This window comes from Lagenorhynchus albirostris, chromosome 2 (genome assembly GCF_949774975.1).
Source record: "Lagenorhynchus albirostris chromosome 2, mLagAlb1.1, whole genome shotgun sequence".
Taxonomy (NCBI): domain Eukaryota; kingdom Metazoa; phylum Chordata; class Mammalia; order Artiodactyla; family Delphinidae; genus Lagenorhynchus; species Lagenorhynchus albirostris.
This window is the reverse complement of record NC_083096.1, coordinates 177776112-177799932: the sequence shown is the minus strand read 5'-3', so window position 1 is coordinate 177799932 and position 23821 is coordinate 177776112. Positions and strand designations below refer to the sequence as shown.

Genomic DNA, 23821 nt, shown 5'->3' with positions numbered 1-23821 from the left:
AGCCATGGCTCACAGGCCCAGCCGCTCTGCGGCATGTGGGATCTTCCCGGACAGAGGCACGAACCCGTGTCCCTTGCATCGGCAGGCGGACTCTCAACCACTGCGCCACCAGGGAAGCCCTGTTATTACTTTTATAATTGGGAAAAAAAGTGTAAAAAGAAAAGAGAGAGAGAAAGAAGCAGAGAAGAGACCAGGCCCTTGTGAAGCCCCGCTGGTTCTAGGCACCCACCGGTCCCTCCCGAATGTACTTTCCACCATTTGGCTTCATTCATGTGATCCGAAGGTGTGTGAACAAGTGAGAACTCTCGGGATGGACAGTCGGGTGAGCGCTGTGCTCCAGGCCTCCCTTTCCTGAGTCACAGGACAGCCTCCTGCATTCCCCCCTGGAGGTGGCTCTGGATTTCTCCAGAAACCACACCCCAAGGGCACACTCACCCCAGGCCACTGACGATGGCGATCTGGACAAGATGAGATCTGCTCTCTCCTGCCAGAGCCGTGGTGGCCGCAAAAGAAAAGTCAGGAGCCCGCTTTCTTCCAGTAAGAATTATTTTTAATGTTTAAAAATGAGCCTGTACAAAACCAGCACCACCATTTGGTGCTTCCAGTCCATGGGAGGGTCCCACGGGTCTCTTCCAACACTATCTCTTTGGCCAATTGTGCCTGAAACCTCTGTAGAGACAGCACGAAAACAAGAGAGTTACTTCTTCCAGTGTGGCTGAACGTCGGCTCTCAGCCAGTTTATAAAACGTTGTGAACCTTAATCATGCAGAACGGAGGGAAAATGGACTGTCTGGGGGTTGCGAGGACTGAGCAGGGCAGCAATGTGCCCCGAAACTCCAGCAGACAAGAGCGGGGCCGGAACGGCCGAGCTGACCGAGATCTACAGGCAGGTCCCTCCGTTACGGCCACAGCCTGGGGGCGAGTCCTCTGACCTCAGGGTCTGCCTCAAGGATCAGGGTTTCACGCCTCTAACTAAAATATTCCTGAACAATGACAACCCACATTTGCTTACGGACTGTTTTTCTCGTTCCTCAGAAACAAGCTGATCTAGGCAAACTTCAGACCTATTTGCTCCGAGGTGCCCCTGGGAAACTGTATGGTACCGGGAGAGCACTGAGGGTGACTGGAGCCCGGGGAGGCCGTGGCTGTGACTGGCATCCAGCGATCACCTCTCCTGTCCCAGCTAGTTTTCCAAATGACAAAGGGCGGGATCGGGTTGGGAGAGGCCGTCTGAAGGTCTTTCCCCCTAAGGCCTCCGAGCTGCTCACCGGGTTTCCCGGGCCACGCCGGCCACCTGGCACGTACCTGTCTGACTTTCCAGTTGGAAAAGACATGCTTTTGTTTCCCATCGGCTGTTTAATTTTTTTGGCTGCAGTGCATTTCTGAAAAGAAGCCATTGAAGCTGAGTGACAACCATGACTGCAAGACGCACAGGAAAACACCCCTGAGCTCAGATGGCCCATCAAGGACTCCAGCGCCACTGGTGTGACTTTGGTTTTCTCGCAACTGGACATTTCTGGGTGTTTCTGAAGGCGAGGCCACACAGATGAGCTACTGAAGAAACGGGAGGGCCCCACGTGGGCCCCGCCCCGCCCCCCATGCCAGAGTGCAGCCACGCTGGGCTCTGACTGGAAGCAACGCCCACGGTGGGGCGGGGGCAAAGGCAGGCCTGTGCCAGTGGCCACAGGGAGGGCCTCGGCCTGTGGCTGTAATTCCCATGGCAGCAAACAGAGTAACACCCTTCAAAACCACACCCCCACTTCTATAGACTCTTTAAAACATTTTTTTCTTGCTAGAATAGTTGACGGGTATTGTCTGTACTTGGGAAGAAATGAGGTGAGGGAAAAGATATGCAAAAAGGATTCCTAGATGGACCTGTCTTCCAAGCAGTGGAAGAGGTCAACAAACACGCACCTGGAGCATGCTGGGGTTCTCAGTCTATTACTTACCTTGCCAGACGGTGGCTGCTTATTTGGGTCAAACTGGGAAGAAAGCGTGGATTTGCTGTCTCCTGAAAGGTAAGAGAAGAGACGCCGGTGATCGTGTGAATGAGTGAATACACACAACAGACTTACTACCAGGCCGGGGGCACAACATTCAGGCAGTGTGGGCTGTCAGTCCACTACCCCTTTACCGAGAGAAACTTCTGGCTGATGAAACTTCACAGATCATGTTCCCAGTAGCTAAGGGCAGCCTGGAGACAAGGCTCATTTCTCACAGGTCTATTCTTAGGTCAGGGGCCGGTGGCTAAGCACTGGCCACTTTACATCAAGGAAATCTATCTGGTTTCCGTGCAGGATGAAGCCACTGTCAGTAAACTGGGACCAGAGGTGACATTCCTGCAGAAAAGACTGCTGTGTTGCCAAGGAGGCTGCTCTGCAGTCAGGAATGCCAGCCTCAGCCCCTTCAAAGTAGACAGGCTCTCACCGGCTCAGGAAGCACAGAGCTTCATCTCCTGGGCATCAGGTTTTCTCAACAAACCAAATCGTGTGTGTGTCTCTGTGTGTGTGTCTCTGTGTGTGTGTGTGTGTGTGTGTGTGTGTGTGAAAACACAAGCTCTTGTGAAGAAGGATGAAGCCACGATTAGAACAGACACCATTGTGCTGAACCACCAGAGCGGCTCCTACAAGTCAGTCCCAGGGGCTGAGGGAGGTGGGTTTCTGTCCGGTCACCACTGTATCCCTCACAACTCCTGCTTCGTGCCAGGTGTCAGGCAGAGCTTAAGCTCCGCCGAAGGCCCGCTGTTTCTTTACCCCATGTGACACGGCAGGTAGTCCTTGCAGGGCACCAGTTCTGGCCTCACCAGCAAAAGCCTTGAAATCCGACTTGCTGTAGTCATATGGGGTAAAATCTTTTTCTGGTGGATCTGGGTCTTTTAGCTTCCTGGAAATTTTGAGTCGTTTCTTGTCTTGTTTCTGTTCTGTCGTCCCCGGGTCACTTGTTGTTCGTTCCCTCTTCTTGGCAGCGTTCTCTAGCTGTGGATTGAACAGACCCGTAAGAGAGCAGCACGCCCCGCGTGCCCTGCAGAGAGCACAGCGCGAGGGACCCGCCGCCTCCTGGGCTGTAACGACTGATTCGGTGATGGGGAGAGGAGCGCCGGCGGGCAGTCTGGGCGGGGCTGCCGCCAGGTGGACCGAGACGAGCTCCCAGAGGGAGAATGACATCGGGCCACTTCGAAAGGCCGGGGCTGAGCATTCCAGAATGTTTGGGTGCCGGGGAGTGAAACAGCTCCCAGGAGGAGTGGGACACAGTGCGGGCTTGAAGCCCTGTCTACTTCTACAGGCGAGGGGCACGTTTATCCCAAATGCGGAGGGAGGAACGTCGAAGAGGGATGACAACGTCAACCTTCTCAAGGGGCACGAGGCAGCACCACTTGACAAGCCAGCATGAACTGGGAAGAAGCAAGCATTCAATCCAAAGCTGAGGGCAAGCCCTCCTGATGCTTGAGAACAATCCTGACCACAACCAGGAAACGCAGAAAAGCCAGCACGTACGGCGGCCTGCTGGCGGACGGACACGGCCTGCTCCGCTGCGGCTCCGCACTCCTCCTTGGCCTGGTCCCGGGCAGCTGCAAGAGAGAGAACCGTCTCTGTGCAGCCTCCGCCCTCCTCTGCCCACAGCGGTCGCCCCAGCTGCGCGTGCCCTCCCTGCCCCTCAGCCCCCTTTGCTGGTCCCACCCCACCTCCCCAAATCCCCACAGGGTGGCTGCCGTGGGGCTCGGGCCCAGATGCTCTTCTCATCACCCGCCGTCTCAGTCCACACCCACACCTGCCCCTCATGCACTGGCCTACGGGACACCTCTGAGGGTGCTGCGTCGGGATCTCAACTGTAACACGTGAAGGACCAGAACCAAAACCTCGTCCGCCTCAAACCGGCTCCCTCTTCAGCCTCACTGTCGACGGCAGCCCCACCTCCTCAGGCACTCAGGACGAAACCTCTCAAGTCCACGGACCACCCTTGAGTACTCACCCCACGCTGTCGGCTTCACTACGGGCCACACCCAGGCTCTGACTTCTCACCACCTGCTCTGTCCCCAGCTCGTCCACGCCACGCCAGCGTCCCCTTGCACCTGCATTCCGGCCCTGCCTCCTGACCGGACTCCCTGCCCTGCCCTCTGCGCGGCTTCCAGGGGGAGGCCTCCACGGCCTAATTCAGCGCATGTCCCTCTTCTGCTCAGAACCCTGCAAGGCTCCCAACTCACTTGGAATTAAAGTCCTGACAACGGATTCCTGCTCTCTGCCCTCCCCTCCTTCCCACCTTCCTCATCCCCGGGGCCTCCTGCCCACGCTGAGCAGCACGGCGAGCTGTGGCCTTGGCCTCGCTGGGCCTCCGGTCTGGTACCCTCCCCCCCGATTGCTGCAGGTCTCTGCTCAATGCCACGTTCACTGACTGCCACGTTCACTGACTGCCGTAGGGAAGTAGCCCGGCGCCCCCTCAGGCCCATCCCCCAGCACTTCCTACCTCGCTCTCTGAGCAAGTACCCGCTGCCCTGACAGCTCACACATCTACCGGCTGACCGTCCGCCATCCCTCAGCAGGGCGGAGGCTGCTTTGCTGTATCTGGCACGTCGCTGAACGATTAAATCGACAGAACGACGTGCAAGGGCTGTTCTCTAACGAATGCGCTGAGTCTCTGAGGAAGCAGACGCTGCGCTACCTGTGTGCTCAGCTGCCTTCTTCTTGGCGGTTTCTTTACATTCTTTTTGTACCTGTACCTGGCTTGCCAGCTTCCAACGGTTGCTGATCTATAATGAAAACAAACAAAACAAAAAAACTCCAGAACTCAGCCACCTAGGAATGCTTTATTTTTTTAATGAGGTGATGCAGAGCATGCTAACCTAGCAGCTATATACATTCTAGGTTATAAGTTCCATATCTAAGGACACACAAAATAAAACCTCAGGCTGGCTTTATTTATAAGCTACTTATTAAGAAGGACAACGTACAGCTGTACCCCAGGCACGGGGCTGGATGCTCACATATCCACCCTCTCATTCAGTCCCTTCTGTGATCCCAGGACAGTGGCATTAACATCACCCCTGCTTTACGGACAGGAAGCAGTCTCGGAGAAGCTACAATAACTTGTCCAAGGGGCGTGGTTAATAAATGGCGGAGATGGGATTCAAGGCGGGACTCCTGCAAGTCTGACGTGCTTCTTTATGACACCACCTGTACCTGCGGCCTTAGAACGCATCTAGGTGGCAGGAACCAGCAAGCACGGTGAGGGACGGATGGCTGCTGAGTGTGCCACAGCCAGTGGGGGAAACCCTGCCTGACTCCCCGTCCAACAGCAGCAGGCTAACCAGCAGTGACAGGGTGGAGGCCCATCAGGGTGTCGGCCTGATTCTCTTGCCTAAAGAAAGAGTGGTGCTGGGAGCAGAGGGAGGCAGGCCACCTATCTGACCAGAGCGCTACTTTCTGCAGGGAGGAAGAGGGCTTTTAACAGACAATTCACATGCGGGCTCCCAGGAACATCTCACGGGGACCCAGGGAAGATGTGCTCTCATTCTTACTCATGATGCTGCTGAAGACAAACCACACGATACACGACAGAGTGCTTTAAAATGCAAGCCGCCACCTTTACGGACCTCATAATATTCATATATCAAAACGCATCCAGCTGTACATTTCATATCTCTGTACTTTACACCAAGTAAATTAAACTTCAATTTAAAAAAACAAAAACCAAAGATCTGTTTCTTAAAAAGTCCCCCAATGCTTTCGAAAATCTGATTAAAGTCTGGCTGCTCTCTCTGGAAACAATGCTTATATATGAAGTGCTTCTTGCATTCACTTTCAGGGAGGTTCACAGATGGGCTTGTTTAAAACAGAAACCTGGTTTAAGAAATTAAGAAGTCCCCTTTTCTTAGAAAGTCACTCTTAGAAAGGTTGACAAATCCACTTACTTCATAGATTTTCGAAGATGGATCGAACTTTGCTGTCTGAGAGACGTGAGCCCGGGATTCTAGTGAAGGCAGAAACTGGAGAGATGGAGACGCAGTCACGTTAACCGCTGAGAAACGGAATCCCGACCCAGAGGTCGGTGGCGCTGAGATGGGAGTTTTCTTGCTGGTTCCATCTTAGGAGGCCTCAGTGCAAAGCATCAGCCTGGCCGCGGCTGCCTGGCCCTCAAGTGGGGACTTCTTTTTGGCTTTGTCTCAAAAGACCTGACCCCAGGTCTCAACCCACCGCCGGGGACGACTTCACAGTTTTGAGGCTTCCAGTCTCTGAACACCCTCAGCTTCTTTTCCAGGCAAAAGGCACCTACAGCTACAGAAAGCTCTGCCTCTTCTGTCAGCCCTTAACATACACAACCATTACTTACCATCCGAAATGGATTTTCAAAGGACTCCATTATGTTCTGGGCTTTTTTCTGTGCAACTGTTAATGGACCCTTTCCATTTTCTTCAGCACTAGGTTCCTGCAGGGACAGAAAATGATCACTCATGTAATCATTCTGTGACATTAAGATACAAGCAAGAGGAATAACAGTAACAGTAATGATACTAACAGTTGACATTCATTCATTCATTCACGCCATGCCGCATACGGGGATTTTAGTTCCCCAATGAGGGATCAAACCCGTGGCCCCTGCAGTGGAAGCACGGAGCCCTAACTACTGGACCACCAGGGAATAACTTAAATTTATTTTTTTATTTAAAACTTTTTTGGGACTTCCCTGGCAGTCCAGTGGTTAGGACTTGGTGCTTTCACTGCGGTGGCCCAGGTTCAATTCCTGGTTGGGGAACTAAGAGTAAGCTGCAAAAAAAACAAAAACAAAACAAAGCAAAAAAAATAAAAACAGACAAAAAACAGAAACAACCCCCCAACCCAAAGAAAAACCCCCAAAACAATTTTAATTTAAATTTTTAAAATTTAAGTATAGTTGATTGACAATATTAACGACTATTTTTTTTAAAGTCTCCCCTATGCATAAGGCACTGTAATAACCTGTAATAGCACACAGGAGAGTGTTTAATACATATCCATTGAATCAATGAATTCTCACCATGTCCTTACAACCTATGAGCTATGTGGCATTATTCTCACCATCTTACAGATGAGGAAAGTGAGGCTGGGAGAAGTTAAGAAAGTCTTCCAGAGCCTTGCAGCTAATAGGTGCAGAACAAGGATTTAAACCCAGGTCTGGCTGGCTCTAAAATGTGGGGTTGTAACCTGAAATTACCTGAAATTTAAAATCATACACCTTTATAGGTAACCAATGAAATTATGCAACAGAATGTTGCTTCCACCTGGGTTCATCAGCATGTGCTATCCTTTGGCTTTTTCTGTAGTTAGGCTCCCTGCCACACAGGGCACGAGGGGATCCAGCATCCTTTAGACCAGGCACAGCACTTACACGTCCACACAGCCGCAAGTTCACGCTCACATCTTTAGCTGCCTAATCACTTTGTGGCTCAATGAATTCTGCGGTCAACTAAAGCTCCTAGACTTCTTTTCACATGAAGCAAGACTAAATGTATGTAATTAAGTGAAAAGGAAAGCTTACTCCCGGGTGGTACATCTTGCAGGTGGTACTTCACCTCCCTGGCTTTGGCCCAGCATCCGAGTGTGGTGGAATAGCTGTGAACGGTGATCCCGTAACCTACTGGATCACCAGCTTCTTAACCATCTGAACATCTGCTAAGCTTGACACTTGTCTTTTTCCATATAGACAGTATTCTTGCTTCTCTTTCTCAGTTCCTTCTTTCTAGAAATTATGGTTTTTCCTTTCTACCACATCTATTGCTTGCTGTATTCAGAATTTTATCTGTGCGTTTTCCTTTTGTCCCTGGTCATTTCAGTATCTGTCCATCCTGACCAACAAATGCACCTTGGTCTTCCTTGTGCAAAGAACCTGCAGCTCAAGTCACTGGCGGAAAGGAGAAGTGTGCTGGGTGGGATAGACCGGGATAAGCTCTGTCGCATCCCAGCCCGATTCCAGGAACACGGCTGGGCTCAGGCGGGCCACAATGGGACTCCACACTGGATGGAGTCACTACCTACCAGGACTCAGCCTCTCTCTGGGATGGGGAACAAGCTCCTACCCACTTCCTAGTGCCTGATTTCCTGCAGCTCACTTCCTCTAACGAGCCAGACTGGAGAAATGCTCTCTAAATCTTCTCTTTTTCATCCAGAGCACATATAGGTGGTGCTGGCAGCTGTCAGGAAGGTATACACAGCACACACTCTTCATCGGAGACATCACTCCACCCCTTCTGGGAATCAGGGTGAACTGTCCCTTGACCGTGGATGTTCAGGAAAAGTCCCTGCTTATGCGCCCCTGGAGCCCACACCCACTTCCCTGGGGGGCCATCGGTGAGTATCAAGATGTCAACCCTCCCTTGAGGATCTCCTCACGCAGAGTGCACAGAGAATCCTCTGCCACCTCCCACAGACCTCCTCGTCAGGGCAGCAAACACCACCTGGCTGATGGCCTCCATGCCCACTCCCACCACTGCTGGCTTCTACTTCTGGTGTTCAGCTCAGAGGTGGCCACGACACTCCAGGCAGACGGCCTGTGTGATAAACCCAGTACGTCCCCCCGGTCTGTCTCCCCTCCCCGAAGATGTTACTCACGTTAAATAACGTGATGACAGCGGTAGCGATAAGGCATCCGGAGCCCGGCAGGGCCTCCTCTTCTTCTCGGGCAGTGGGGAGGCCCTCCTGCTTCTGCACCGGCACAGGCCCTACAGGGAGGGAAGTCAGCACGGTCGAAGCCTGTGGGATGGCACACCAGGCAGCCCCAGCTGTCCACGATATTCCAGAGGGCTTTTCATTACCATTGGTTGCAATGAGAGGACAGCCGTCTGACGGGGCGTGGGAGCAGTCGTGGGGGCCGAAGAGAGCATTCTCCAATCTCTGCAACAAAAAAAAAGCACCAGGCTGACACGAATAACCTGCAAGCAGGGGGCAGCCTTCTGCCCGAGGTGTCAGGCCCTGGTGTCTGTCAGGGAGGTTGGGTCCGTGCTGGCTTTGACTGATGTCTCCCCCAAAGAAGCAACAATAAACACATCCCGGTACCTCAGGGTTGGGTGGTGGCCCGTCCTTCCTCACTCCAGCTGCAACTTCAGACTGAAAAGTAAAAACAAAGAGAATTTGAGAAAAGTTCCCTAAATTTGATGATACACACATTTTTTCCCCCTCAGCGCAGAAGGGTCCATTCACTAGACGGTGTTTTTCTCAAGAGCCCAGAGATTTTCTCTCATCCCTTCATCCCTTCCAGTGCCTGGCACTATAATTATTTAGTGCTCAATAATTATTTGTTGGATGAAAGAATAAAACCTTTTATCGTAACAAGGCACAATGTGGAAGGACTCCAAAGAGCTTGATAAAGATTCTTCTCTTGTCACCAGCGTTTCTCTCTTTACTTGGAAAAAGTATAGAGCCAAGAAAGAAATTTTAACATGAAGACAGTAAATATGTTTATCCTCAGATTCTCTTCTTTTTCACCTTTTCAAAGGGGCTGATTTTAAGTCTTCTGGAATCAATAATCTTTCAAAAGATTGTAAACATGATTTACCACATGCTGACACTACTTAGACAAAACATGAAAAACTGTCCCAATAAAACACAAATCAAAACATGCAGGGCTTCCTTGGTGGCGCAATGGTTAAGAGTCCACCTGCTGATGCAGGGGACGAGGGTTCGTGCCCCGGTCCGGGAAGATCCCACATGCTGCGGAGTGGCTGGGCCCGTGAGCCATGGCCACTGAGCCTGCGCGTCCAGAGCCTGTGCTCCGCAACGGGAGAGGCCACAGCAGTGAGAGGCACGTGTACCGCAAAAACAAAAAAACAAAAACAAAAACAAACAAAAAAAACATGCAAATTTACCTGACATCTTGCATTACCTACACAAAAGCAGAGGCGTGCTGGTGTGTGCGTGCCCATGCGTCGCACATAGACGTAGATGTATGGATCTGGATTATGGGCTGGGGACCCTGCTTTCATCTAAATTTTCCTAAACTTTAGCATCTCCTTCACAGTTAGCTCTTTCTGAATTCCCCTCTTCTATCCAAGGTTCTCATGGTTCCCATCACCTTGGCTTTATATGTGGAGTGAACTGTCCTTGACTCCTCCGTTATTTTCAAATCCACTTGCCAGTCGGGGAATACCTCTAAAGCACTTAGCATCGTGCTCCAAAAGAAATGGCAGGGAAGGGCTTCCCTGGTGGCACAGTGGTTGAGAGTCCGCCTGCCAATGCAGGGGACACGGGTTCGTGCCCCGGTCTGGGAAGATCCCACATGCCGCGGAGCGGCTGGGCCCATGAGCCATGGCCGCTGAGCCTGTGTGTCCATAGCCTGTGCTCCGCAACGGGAGAGGCCACAACAGTGAGAGGCCCGTGTACCGCAAAAAAAAAAAAAAAAAAAAAAAAATGGCAGGGAATTCCCTGGTGGTCCCGTGGTTAGGACTCGGGGCTCTTACTGCTGAGGGCCCAGGTTTGATCCCCGGTCTGGGAGCTAAGATCCCACAAGCCACACGGTACAGCCGAAAAAATGAAAAAAAGAGATGGCAGCTGTTGTCTCCATCTGTTATTAAGTCCCATCGATCTTTTCTTCTGAAGATACTTCTTGTACCCGTCCTTTGCTTTCCATTTCTGTGACCAACACACTCATCAGGGCACTATCACTTCACTCTGGACCACTGCCCGTTTTCCAAAATGAGCTCCCTGTGCTGAGATCCCCACTCCATTTTATCCCGCCGGGTTAACTGCCTCTGAACAACAGCTAACCAGCCCATTAGACATCATTAGACATCACTGACTCGTTGGATGATCAAAGATAAGGTCATGAAAAAAAGGATGAGTTTTAGCTTTTGATTATCATAAAGATACACCCACTGGATTTCCTAAATCCTATTATGTCTTCAGGATGTTTTTAGAATGGAGACCAGCTCACGTCCATAGGACACCATAAGGAGTAAGACACTGGCAGACAGGGTTGAGAACGTGCTGAGTTGGGAACGTTTAGCAGAAAAGCTTTCTTACCTTGAGCAGGGGCATCTCTCGCGCCTGCTGAATTAAAAGATGCATTTCATTGATCTGCTGCCGTACAAGAGGTGGCACAGGGTTACAGCAGGCTATGATGCCCTGAGGTTCCCTGAAGGCAAGCGAGAACATACTCAACTCATCGCCTAGGAACACAGCCCTCAAAGGCTCCAGGAAAGGACAATAACCAGATAAAGCCAGAGCACGGAAAGCTCAGGTGGACACCAAGGAAACACCGTCACGTCCGGGCAGCCCAGCCAGCTGCTCCTAGACGTGCTCCCTGCTGCACTGAGCCTTGAGCAGAAAGCCTCTTACAGCTGCCTCCTGCTAACCGGGAGAGCTGGAAAGAAGGGCCACAGCTCTGCTGTACTGCGATTCTGCAAGGAGGTGATAGAAGATTATGAACTTTGATTCTCTGCTTATACTTCAATTAACATCATAAAACGTCTAAAATCATAAGATAGCTTAATTTGGAAGAAGGTACAGACATTTTCCTTCCTTGTAAGTGGACGCTATAGGCTCAGAGACTTACATGGGACTCAGTATAAGGCACATCCCCTGAAACAGTTCCAGTTCAGAAGTTTTACTGCCTAAATGGCAGCCCAAGGGCAGAGACTGCATTCCTTGCTGCTAACTTCCTTGAGCACTAATCTTCTCTGAGTAAACAGCTTTGAGGCAATAACAATCAGGGAAGCTGGACTGTGAAGGACAACTCTTCTCTACTGAGAAAGTCCGCGAGCATATTAATCAGGTCTCACTCACTTGGGCAGTTCCTCAGCTATCTTTAGCATCATATGGTTTGGAAGGACATATCTGGAATAAAACACACAACAGGATCACATTAAATTCAGCCAACAAGTTCCACTATATGCTATAACCCTGGGAAAACAACCAACTTTCGTGGCAAAAAGGAAAAAAAGTCCATTATTTCCTTGTTACCAGACCTGGCAAGATTAAAAGAATCTCTAGTCTCTTACCCATAACTTTCATCTTCCCTGCGAGCTGTTTTATCCCTCCAGGCAAACAGCAGCTGAAAGGCCGTTAGTTGCTGTGTGTTGAGATGTTTCTTTTGCTTTCTATACAGTTCCAGGTAAGACTCATCCGTGAAGATAGGTTTGATGAATTTCTGCAAAATATTATCGAATATTCAAGATCAGTGGGAATCAATACTGTGCCCTGGGCTCTTCAAGACACTGGGCTCTTTTCATGAATGCAAAGAGCAAAGCAAAGAACAAGTGGGACCTGAGCGGAACCCGGGTGTCGGGCTTTACCTTGAGGCAGATGTCACGGCTCCGCTGCCACTCCACCTGCAGCTGCGTGGGCTGCTCGTTGCCACGCTCCCACAGCTCCAGCCTCATCTTATCATAGATGTAAAGCAGGTAATGAGTGTCGTCTCGGGCATAGTTGAGCATTTCCTCAGGCAGAGGTCTAGAGTTGCAACAGAGAACATTGTTTCACACCTTTCCCCCTGGGCGGCAATTCAACTTGTCTACGCTGCTGGAGCTAAGACATTTTTGGTTCTGATATCAAAGATTCTCTCCCGGCCAATACTACAGTTCTACCAGCATCTCCTGCATCTTCATATGACAAGCCACTCTTTTCACAGCTGGGTAGAAAGGGCAGCAGGGCAAGGATGTGGTTAAAAATAAGGGCCCTGCTGTCCTGAGTTTGAATCTTAGCCCAGCGTATGGCACGTGGCATGGGTTAAATAACAGGTAATGGTTTTTAGATTTTATCATTTTCATCTTACATTTGGACTTCACTAGATCCTCTTTAGAAATTCTGGCATGAGAAGTGGAGAAAAGCTTGGTGCTTCTCCATACAACACTTGCAACCTCAGAGAGGAAGCCGGCCATCTGAAAATGACCAAGGTGAGCAAGAATCCCACAAAGTATGGCCAAGACTCTGTTACAGCCTTTGACTATAGTAAACACTGACTATAAGGCTAAGTCAGCGCTGCACCTTAGAATCCTCTCACACCTATGGGAGACCACCTCACACATACACAAGCATCCCTTCCCGGGAGATGTGAGTTACAAACAAGAGACTGGCGTTGACAAATGCTGACATGGTGTGGCTCTTTCAACTACTATTTCCATGAAGCATAACAAACTATTTGTTTATCTAAGATAGTAATTCCCAGCTTTTTCAAATAGGAAGCATTTTTTTAACCAATCCATTTAAAAATTTTTAAATTCCTCACATTACAGAACTAAACTGAAATTTACTAACATTCCCCTCTATGTAACATAATCAGCCCAACATAAACTTCATTGTTATTCTAAAACTTCCAGTTGTCCTTATGCAACGAAAACAACTGGAGAAAAGCCCAACGACATTCAACTGAAGATTCAAATGGTGTTACAGCCTGCACAAAGGTCTCCAGGAGTGGGAGTTAATGAACGCCGAGGCCGCCTTCTGCCATCCCCCATTTCCTGGTCAAGAACAAACTAACCGTATTCTCCAATCGGCCAGCTGATACTGCTTGTTTGATTCCACGTTGCAATAGAGCTTCAGCAGATGGTCGAGGGAGTGCCTGCCCAGGTTAAGAAGGCGTGCTGCCTGATGGGTATCAAACATGTTCACCACGTACAACCCAAAGTCCTTCTGTAGCCATTCTATGTCTGAATCGGCACCGTGGAAGACCTGAAAACAAAACCACAGTCAGGCAGTACAGTGGCACAAGGCCACTTATACTCTGAAATGAACTCTGCCCCTAGGTTATTAGAACACTGGAATTAGAAGACAGGATAAAGATTAAGATGGGTTCAGTTTTAAATGCCTCTTTTAATTTGGGCCACAGCCTTCTACACTCCTAATTGCATACTTGTAACTGCTAACAGCTGATGATTCTAAGAAACCTGCTCTGCTAACTTCAAGGGTAGTCATTAAGTCCAAACAATCTTGAGAGCATGGGCTCACTGCAGTACTCATCAAAGTGATTTAACATTTTTCTGGGTGGTAACGAGCTAAGCCTTAGCTCTTCTAACAGGGGTTTAGAAACAAAAGCAGTTTAGCATGTGGTGCCCTAGTGTGAAGCTACTGTTATTTCTCTCAACTTTATTGGGTCTACGTTGAAATGATGAAAACAGTAAACTGAAAAGCACCTAAATCTTGCACTCACGTGCAAGAGTGGGACTGACCTTAACAATAGCTGGGTCTGTGAGGCTCTCATTGAGAATGTACATGTCACTGCGAAGCTCCAGGGTGTCAACGATGAAGTCTTCTGTCCGGGTGGAAATCTGCATCAGGCAGGTGAGCCCTAGGAAGCTCCGGTAAGAGTGGTGCTAAAACACACAGAAAGAAGGGAGAACAGGAGAAAAAGATTTTACCAGGCTTACCTTTACCGATTTTGAAGTCAGTTATAAAGCAGAGTAATATAATTAATTTCTACCAAAAAGTAGATTTAAATTAGTATTAATTCTGTATTTCTTGAGTAGGTCAACGCACAGGAAATGAAAATTTTCATTCCAGGTCATTAACAAGTTACCTCCAAGTCTACAGCAAATTCTTGACACTTCAGGAGCTTTTCATTGAGTTCCACTAGTTCATCCAGCGAGGACACGAAGTGGCAGGGTGTCTCTCCTACAGGTCTGTATAACTGCATCACAGAAGTACGGGCAGAAAGAGCAGACTGTTAAGAATCATCTTTCATGAAAGTACCAAAATTAAGAGTTCAAGAAATAATCCAAAGTCATAACCTTCTTTAAAAATATTTAAGGAAAGCCAAAATTACATCCAGTAATTTATGTATTTGATTCTTCCTGGGCTACTTGGGTACCATCCATCAGCTAAGGTTGGGCACTTACCTGAGGCTCTGGCTTTTGAAGGACTGAGTCTGGTGGAGTGAAGTGATCTAGTTCGTACTGATAAGGATGTGCAAACCTGAATCAATAAAACAAAAAGAAAAATCTTTTTGATTAATTCCATGATTCAAGGAAGAACAACTGCTTTAATCCAATTCGTAAAAACAAACAAGAAAAGACCATTGTGAAAATATTTTTAAAAGCATCATTGTTTCAACAACGATTCAAGTGCATCAAAAAAAAAAAATTGGGTGAAACTTGTTCACCCTTAAAGTATGATAATTCAAAATCGATTCATTTATACAGATTTGAGCACTAATTTGCCAAACACTGTACGGCTGCTGTTGTGGATGATACAGAAAGGTGAGATATGTAACTCCTTGTGGTTTGGAATAACGAATCTGTGAGGTGAGAGAGAGTGGTCAATACCTCAGTTGGTCATATACCAAATGATGTATTTTTTTCAGTTCCTCTATCAGATACTTGCATAAAAATCCTAAGTCTCTCAGTTCCTTGAGGGCAGGGCTGCCTTTCATTACCTTTATTTCTCTAGCACTCAGCTAGTGGCCTCACAGTGCAGAGCTGGGGCTGAGGCACAAACACTCAGACACTCTGGCTGCGTGTGAGAAAAAGACCAACACTGAGGAAGTTTTCATCACCGTTTTTCTTTGAACTGAAATCAAAGTCCTCTTGTCTGTTTTAAGCAAAGTTTTTCCAAGATGCTTATCCTGCCAGTGAGAAATGTCTTTTCTGTACTGAATTTATTGGTGAGCATTACCTTCTTGTTTGCATCCACACCTAACAAGAAAGGCAGAGTGGTACACAGGAAGGACAATTTTAAGAAAACTTGGGCTTAAAGTTCTAGTTCTGTGGGAAGTTAGCATCCCTAATTTTGTTTTCTCATCTGTCCAATGGGGACGAGAGCAACCGGCAGCTCTCAGGACTGCATGAGGGCTACGTGAGATGGTGCTTGTGCGAGGCCCTCTGCGAACACAAGCAGGAGGTTTAATCGATAAGATGCACGTCAGGATAAGGACTCCTCAGATTCTGTTCTCATTCACACGTCACAGAAGTGACACAGAGTGAAAATGCGGCACGAGGATGAGGGCCACGGCAGGACGTTCAGACAGGCAAACACTTACATGTCCTGCTCCACCTGCTGGGTTCTCTGCTGGTGGATGAAATCTGCCAGGGCAGGGGGGACATCCAAGTCCTCTGGTCGGTCCTGTGGGCGCTCCCGCCTTTCTTTAGAGAGTGCTGGAGACCCAAGCAGCGACAAAGACACATTCACATCTTGTCTAGTTATGGAGGGTTAACTGGCTCCCTCTGAATTTGAAGAAAGGAAGGTGGGAGGGATACCTTTTCCCCTTGATTCGTTTTTGTTGGGCAGAGCTAGCACTACTTACCCTGAGGGAGGGGTTTCTGAGCATTGGGCTTGATGAAGATTTTAGGAAGGAACGGCGTGTTGGAATTGTCAATCTTCTCTCGGAATTTAAGCTGAGGCCGGACGATGTTTTTTGCATGAAGCAGCCGGAATGTTTCACATTTTGTTTTTTTGCTATATTCTCCTGCCTATGATCAACAAATATAAATACTTTATAACACAGCAACTTGATGAATTAGAATAAATTCCAATTTATGCCTTCCAAAGACCACTCATTTAAGAATGTATGTGTGTGTGAGACTGGGGGGTTAGACAAGAGGGTGTAATTAGGTTGTGTCTATTTATGAGAACAACTTAGGCAGTGGCCAGTTCTGTGTCCAATAAGTTAAAACAGAAATGCAAATCAGAATGGGCAAGGGCCCTACTGCAAAGCTGACACTGAAAGCTCTAGTTCACCTGAAAAGCAGCCCTCACCTTCCGGTTCCAGCTGGACACTATGGTTTTAGGGACCTGCAATCCTGCAGGGAGGACAGGTTGTTGATTCTTATTCACACCTGATGCTTCATCCAGTAAAATGCCCTAAGAGTAAAAGAGACATTAATTTAGTATCTTCCTTTCAGGGTTAACAGAGCTAATTACCTAAAATTTTTACAAAATACATTCAGAGAATTATGTGCGAGAGTACACACTTATAAGGGTGGATCACTGTAGCAGAGGTGATTAGAGAGTCATCAATCGCAAATAAATGAAGCATTATTTGCTCAATGACAGGGCTGTTATCAGGCACTCCCTACCCTTGATCAAGTCTCTTTACAGTTCTGAATTGGGCTGAAAATTCAAAAGTGATTCAACAGTATGATGTGGCCCACTAAAATAATTAAAAAGACCCTAGACTGTATTAAACATAGAGGTACGGTATTTAGAGTGAGAATGAAGCATGTCCTGATCTACTTTATAAAGATGTGGAATCTCAGTTTGGGCACCATTAACAGAGGTGCACCCAGCTGATAAATGCCAGGACTTGAAATCATAAAGTATGAGAAACCACTGAAAGACCTGTGGGCATTTAGACCATGGAAGAGATGACTTCAAGGGACAGGACAGCATGATTTAAATATCTGCAGGACTGTCACATGGCTGAGAGTTAGATGTGTTTTGGACAATCTGTGTGTATTTCTGTAAAGAATGTTATGCTGTAGTATTAGGTGTAAGTAGACAGTCAGCTAGATCAAATGATTCACATCTCCCTCCAATTATGCAAGTCAAGGTGTTTAGCAGACTGTGGATAATAGTAAAAATAGACGAAATTTTGGTTGGGATCTGTATCCAGAGGCCTCTTCTCTTGCAACAAAATGGGATTCGCAAATCTGGAAGGTAGATTACTAATACAGCACTTTAAAAACAGCCTTTCCCCGGGGCAGTGATACTCTGAAGTGATATATCTGAAGACAACTGTGTTATTTTTGGGAAGAAGAAGCCAACTAGCAGAGGGAAGGAATGTCATTACAGGCCAGAAATGCTAAACTTCCTTTCTTTTCATTTCCTAAGGTGCTTGGGTTTCTTTTCATATTTAATAATACGAAAGCTCTTCATCTGTTAGTAACCTTAAGAGTAATGTGAAATACTCACCACTCTTTCCAGAATAACATCATTGGCATCAACTAGCAAATCAAACTTGTCCTCCAGCTCAGTCACTTTATTCTGATCCTTAATGTTGCTGCGACATCCATGGTACTGCATTACCCTACTCATGCTAGAAAGGACAGGAAAACCAAAATCAGCTTGTATACTTTTATTCATTTGTTTATAATCTAGGAGAAAGCTCCCAAGGCTTGGCTTAGACTATTCCCAATACTTTTTGATCAAGCTAATAAAACCTGCACCCTTTAGCAAAAAACATTGCTAGTTGTATGGCACTGGGCAATTCACTGAATCTCACTAAGACTTATTTTTCTCATCTATTATTTGAGGGGGTGGAAGAAACTATCCCAAAGCTTCCTTTAAATTCTAAAAAAAAAAATACATAACACTAAGTAAATAATATACTCTGCATTCATTGTTTTACCATGAAATCTAAAACAGATTCTCTAATTCTGTCATGCAACAGTTAAACAAAATCAATGTTTGTGTAATGCCTGTCCTAATACACTTATTAGAAAGTTATTACTAAAAAAGAAACTAGATTAAAAAGAAAAAGAAAGCTAATACTTGTGACTTTCCAAGTTGTGTGAGAGAATCTTGGATCTAGGTTTTCAAGTCCCATATTAATTAAAAAAGATTCATTGTCTATAGCTGCAATAGTCAATATATATTTTAAAAGTAAAACTCAAAATTTACCAAGTAACATTTCCCTAATTAACATTTCCCACTGTCTCATTTTTACATTTTATAGCTCTAAAGCACAGAAAATTATGGTAAGAAAAAAACAAATTTCAGGAAAAATCATCTACTTCTTTATAGTCTTTTTTTTCAACATGAGAAACCAATATACAGTACTTACCACTGAAGCAACCTGTCTCCCTGTGTTTCACAAAATGCCTGGAAGCCAGGAAAACTTCGGTAAAAATCATACTCATCACCAAACTGTGGTAGGCCCCCAGATGCCTTGGTGACTGCCACCACTGCCCCAAGAGCAAACTGTCAAAAACCAGAAAAACAAGCATGTTTTAGACACGGATCACCATTCATTCAGCAACTCATTTTTTTTCAAGATCTACTATATATAATGAATTGTGCTAGATGATGAAGACCTTCATGCATCCAACAAATATTCACTTACTGCCGATTTTACACCAAGCCCTTATGATACAACAGTGAACATGAAACCAAGTTTTGGAGCTTACATTCTTGGGAGAGTAGGGAGAGAAAGAACAAATACATATATAATATGACTAATATTCAAAACAGCCTGGGTTTGAGTCTTGGCTCTGCTACCTATTGACTGTGACCTTGGGCAAGTTATTTTATTTATTTGAACCTTAGTTTCCGCCTTTGAAAAATAGGCATAAGGGGGACTTCCCTGGTGGCGCAGTGGTTAAGCATCTGCCTGCCGATGCAGGGGACACGGGTTCAAGCCCTGGTCCGGGAAGATCCCACATGCCGCGGAGCAACTAAGCCTGTGTGCCACAACTACTGAGCCTGCGCTCTAGAGCCCACAAGCCACAACTACTGAGCCTGCGTGCCACAACTACTGAAGCCTGTGTGCCTAGAGCCCATGCTCTGCAACAAGAGAGGCCACTGCAATGAGAAGCCCGTGCACCACAACAAAGAGTAGCCCCCGCTCACTGCAACTAGAGAAAGCCTGTGTGCAGCAACGAAGACCCAAGGCAGCCAAAAAAGTAAATAAATAAATAGATGTAATCTCTCATTATTAAAAGAAGAAGAAGGAAAAAAAGGGCTTCCCTGGTAGCGCAGCGGTTGAGAGTCCGCCTGCCAATGCAGGGGACATGGGTTCGTGCCCTGGTCCGGGAAGATCCCACATGCCGCGGAGCAACTAAGCCCATGCGCCACAACTACTGAGCCTGTGCTCTAGAGCCTGCGTGCCACAACCACTGAAGCCCCTGCGCCCAGAGCCCATGCTCCACAACAAGAGAAGCCCGCGCACCGCAACCAAGAGCAGCCCGCGCTCACCGCAACTAGAGGAGGCCCGCGTGCAGCAATGAAGACCCAACGCAGCCAAAAATAAATAATAATAATAATAAAAAAAAAGTATAAGGGACTTCCCTGGCGGTCCAGTGGTTAAGACTCTATGCTTCCACTGCAAGGGGCACAAGCCACGTGGTGTGGCATGAGCCATATGGTGCAGCAAAAAAAAGAAAAAAAAGACAATATAAGAATATTCTAGATCTTTTGGATAAGCAATTTAGAATGGCTACTGTCCACAGCTGGACTAGTGTTTATGGCTCAGTTAGTGCCAAGTAGGTCTCTATTTTTGTTGTGTGATAATGAGAAAAAACCTGAAGTGGCTGTCATAGGTAAATGACAGTTGGTCATATCAAGGCCAACTGACATTACTGTGAGTTGTGTAATAAATGTTTTCCAAGAAAAAAAAAAGAGAGAGAAAGATGGGAACTTGAATCATGGTGGGGTACATGGTAGCACTGAGCCACCCAATCAGGACCATGGCTAGTGGCCCAGGAACTATTCAGAACCAAATAAATGAATTAATAACAACATCTGCTAATGATGAATTAGATATAATGCGAGTGGCGTTTTGGAGGATCTGTAGTGCTAACTTACAAACTATTTTAGTTTCATGGTCTTGGAAGAGCTATGCATGAGGTGTTTAATCCCAGGTTGGTTTGTTCATATTTAAGCACCAATAGACAAATAATGTAAATGAACTCTATGTTCCTTCGAGGAGGCATTGATAAATGCTCTATGGCACCTCCAGGAGGGACACTCGGTGGCAGCTGTAACAGGTGACATTAAACCCAGGGTTTGGGATTATGTAGGATTGGCCCTCAAGAGAGGGAAGAAGCGCCATCCCGGCCGCGGGAGGCGTAAAGCAGCCAAGTCTCTCTGGAGAGTTGGTCGGGTGGCTCAGACCTGGGCGGGGTCGGGGTCGCGAAGCCTGGGGACATCAGGGTGACCAGAAAGCCCTTCCCACGAGGCGGAGACGGTTCTCCATACTCGGGACTACATGGGCTCAAACGGAAGATCAAGGACCCGGGGGAGTGTGGCGTCCCCGGGTGTCAGCGTGCGAGGCCCCATCCCCGGAGGATGAAGACTGTGCCCGGCGCGGGGAGCGGCCCCTAGACCCCCTCCCGAGGCTTCGCTGCAGCATGCGCGCGGCCGCGTGGGCGGCCTCCGAGAGGGTCCGCGCCTGCTTCCGGTCAGCCGCGGGCGGCTCCCTGTGCCCCCGAGGCCTCACGAGCTCACCTTCACGAAGCTGTCTGCATCGGGGAAGCCGGGCAGCACCATCTCCCCGTCAGACTCGGTAGCGCTTGTCGCCGACTGGGCCTTGGACTCTCGGGGACTGGGAAGCGCCATTTTTCCGGCTTGCACGGCTTTTCTCGCGAGAGTGCCTCAGCCAACGCGACGTGCACGCACTGCGCATGTGCGAAGGCTATTCTTGAGTTGGGGCGGTATCAGCTGAGTACCCCACCCAGGGAATTTGACGTTTTTCTTTAACTTCGTATTATTTCATGACAGCAACCCAGTGATTTACGGTAAGACCTGGAGGACCCAATTATTCTTATATTTAAAGCTTGCTCCTCCCAGGCTCTGGTTCCGTGGCCCCCTCACTCACTTGATTTGACTCCTGCAGTTATCCCCTCTCTGGCGTCATCTATCTTTTCCCTCGCTGCTGGTTCATCCCTAACAAACTACAAGTATTCTGGCATCTCTCCCAAATAAAAGACAAGCTAGAAAACAACACTCCACCCCACACTTCCTTCCAGCCCCTGTAACATTCCTCTTGCCCTTTATAGGTAAACTATTAGAAAAGGCGTCTATATGTTCCTACCGTAGTTACCTCCAGTTCTCTGGAACGCCTCCAATCAAAGGTTCCTCCCCATCCACGTCTTAAGGCACTTAGTGTGAACTCAAACATTTCTTACATGAATGCCTGGAAGAGCTCTTGTTAGGAGGTTGGCAGTATTGGGCAGCTCAGGGGTGGATTTGGGAAACCCGGTAGGGTGTGCGCTCTTTCCTAAGATCAGGAGTGGCACACCCTTAATACAATTTGTTTGGCTTAGTAAATGTTAGCTGTTATCTTTTTTTTTTGGCTGCACCTCACGGCTGTTAGGATCTTAGTTCCCCAACCAGGGACTGAACCCGGGCCCCAGCAGTGAAAGCGCTGGAGTCCTAACCACTTGACTGCAGGGAATTCCCATGTTAGCTGTTAATCAGAATATCTTATTAACAGAATGCTTGTTTTTCATTCTCCCTGCCCCCCATTTGTGTTCCTCAGGTACACAGGTACCCTGGCCAAACGAAGGCCGAGGCTAGAGTAGTTCATTTTTACAACTAATATTTTGAGCACTTAATTCATATAGTTCAACCTAGGCTGTGCTGAGTGCTTTACATGGATTAGGTCATCCTCAAAACAACCTTCTGGGGTAGATCCACATTTTCAATGGAGGAAACAAACACAGAGATTAAGTAACTTATCCAAAGTCACACAGATAGGATGAGACGGCGTTGAGATTTGAAACTAGGTAATTTGATACCACAGCCTTGACTCTTACTGCTTTACCTGCCTCCAAGAGATTTAAGGCCCTCCCTTCACACATCTTACATGAAACTATCCTGGATCGATAGGGGAATTAGACTGTCTTTTAAGGCCTCCGTTAGCATTTCACCTTCTTCTGGTAACTCATTTCAACAAAGTCAGAGGTTTTGCTTAGGTATAACTTAAAACCCATTGGAGGGATTCCCTGGCAGTCCAGCGATTAGGACTCTGCACCTCCACTGCAGGGGGCATGGGTTCAATCCCTGGTCGGGGAACTAAGATCCTGCAGGTTGTGTGGCCAAAAAGAAAAAACAAAACACAACAAAAAAAACCATTGGATTCACCAAACATCTTAATCCCAAGGACTCTCATGCCCTAAAGAATATGTCCTTACCACTGATGGCCACCATTTTCCTGAGTCCGTTATTTCCCATGACCTTTATCTTTTGTGAATGGTATCGCTGTAGTCATTGATAGTTATTTCATATAGAATCTGATCATATTTTCAGGAGCAAAATAGTTGATACATAGTTTAGGATAGTTACAGAAAATCTGAAGGTATGAGACTTTCTAGCTGTGAGGGTTAAAACTGTTTTATCACTGTTGAGATTTAAACCCATCTTTTGTTTGGTTTTGGCCTCGATGTGGCATGCAGGATCTTAGTTCCCTGATCAGGGATTGAACCCATGTCCCCTGCAATGGAAGGGCGGAGTCCTAACCACTGGCCCACCAGGGAATTCCATCTTTGTTTTTAATAGAGGAACCCTCCAACAAATGTTTATGGAGCACTGCTGTGGGCTGATCTTCTGGCAGATTTTGGGGATGTGAATTCCCACAAGATATGGTTCCTGGCCTTATAATTCTCTTGCTCCCCCTATTACAAATTAAAAAAAAATTTTTATTGAAGTAGAGTTGATTTACAATGTGTTAATTTCTGCTGTACAGCAGTGCTTTAGTTATGCATATATATATATTCTTTTTAATATTCTTTTCCATTATGGTTTATCACAGGTTATTGACTATAGTTCCCCATGCTATACAGTAGGACCTTGTTGTTAATCCATTCTATATATAATACTTTGCATCTGTTAATCCCAAACTCCCAATCCTTCCCTATCCCACCTCTCCTCCCCCTTGGCAAACAAGTCTTTTCTCTATGAACAGAGTGAGTCTGTGAGTCTGTGTCAGTTTTGTAGATATGTTCGTTTGTATTGTATTTTATTTTTTAAATATTTATTTAATTTTGGCTGTGCCGGGTCTTAGTTGTGGCACTTGGGATCTTCATTGCGGCGTGCGGACTCAGTTGCGGCACACATGCGGGATCTAGTTCCCCGACCAGGGATGGAACCCGGGCCCCTTGCATTGGGAGCTTGGAGTCTTACCCACTGGACCACCAGGGAAGTCCCTGTGTTGTACTTTAGATTCCACATATAAGTAATATCATATGGTATTTGTCTTTCTGACTTACTTC

At 47.3% G+C, this 23821-nt stretch overlaps 1 protein-coding gene across 1 annotated transcript; it reads right to left on the bottom strand.

Annotated features, from left to right (window-relative positions):
- Window positions 1-528: 528 nt before the first annotated feature.
- Window positions 529-21213, bottom strand: EXOSC10 (exosome component 10). The gene is made up of 25 exons (XM_060141446.1): window positions 21057-21213; window positions 18676-18812; window positions 17805-17928; window positions 16650-16754; window positions 16198-16363; window positions 15934-16048; window positions 14795-14870; window positions 14476-14586; window positions 14129-14272; window positions 13441-13631; window positions 12257-12413; window positions 11963-12111; window positions 11748-11798; window positions 10986-11097; window positions 9024-9074; window positions 8783-8861; window positions 8580-8689; window positions 6325-6420; window positions 5906-5980; window positions 4657-4744; window positions 3495-3568; window positions 2804-2975; window positions 1950-2011; window positions 1306-1382; window positions 529-669 (listed from the first exon to the last, which is right to left on the bottom strand). The coding sequence occupies exons 1-25, from the start codon at window positions 21165-21167 to the stop codon at window positions 639-641; spliced, it is 2664 nt and encodes an 887-aa protein (XP_059997429.1). The 5' UTR covers window positions 21168-21213; the 3' UTR covers window positions 529-638.
- Window positions 21214-23821: the final 2608 nt, after the last annotated feature.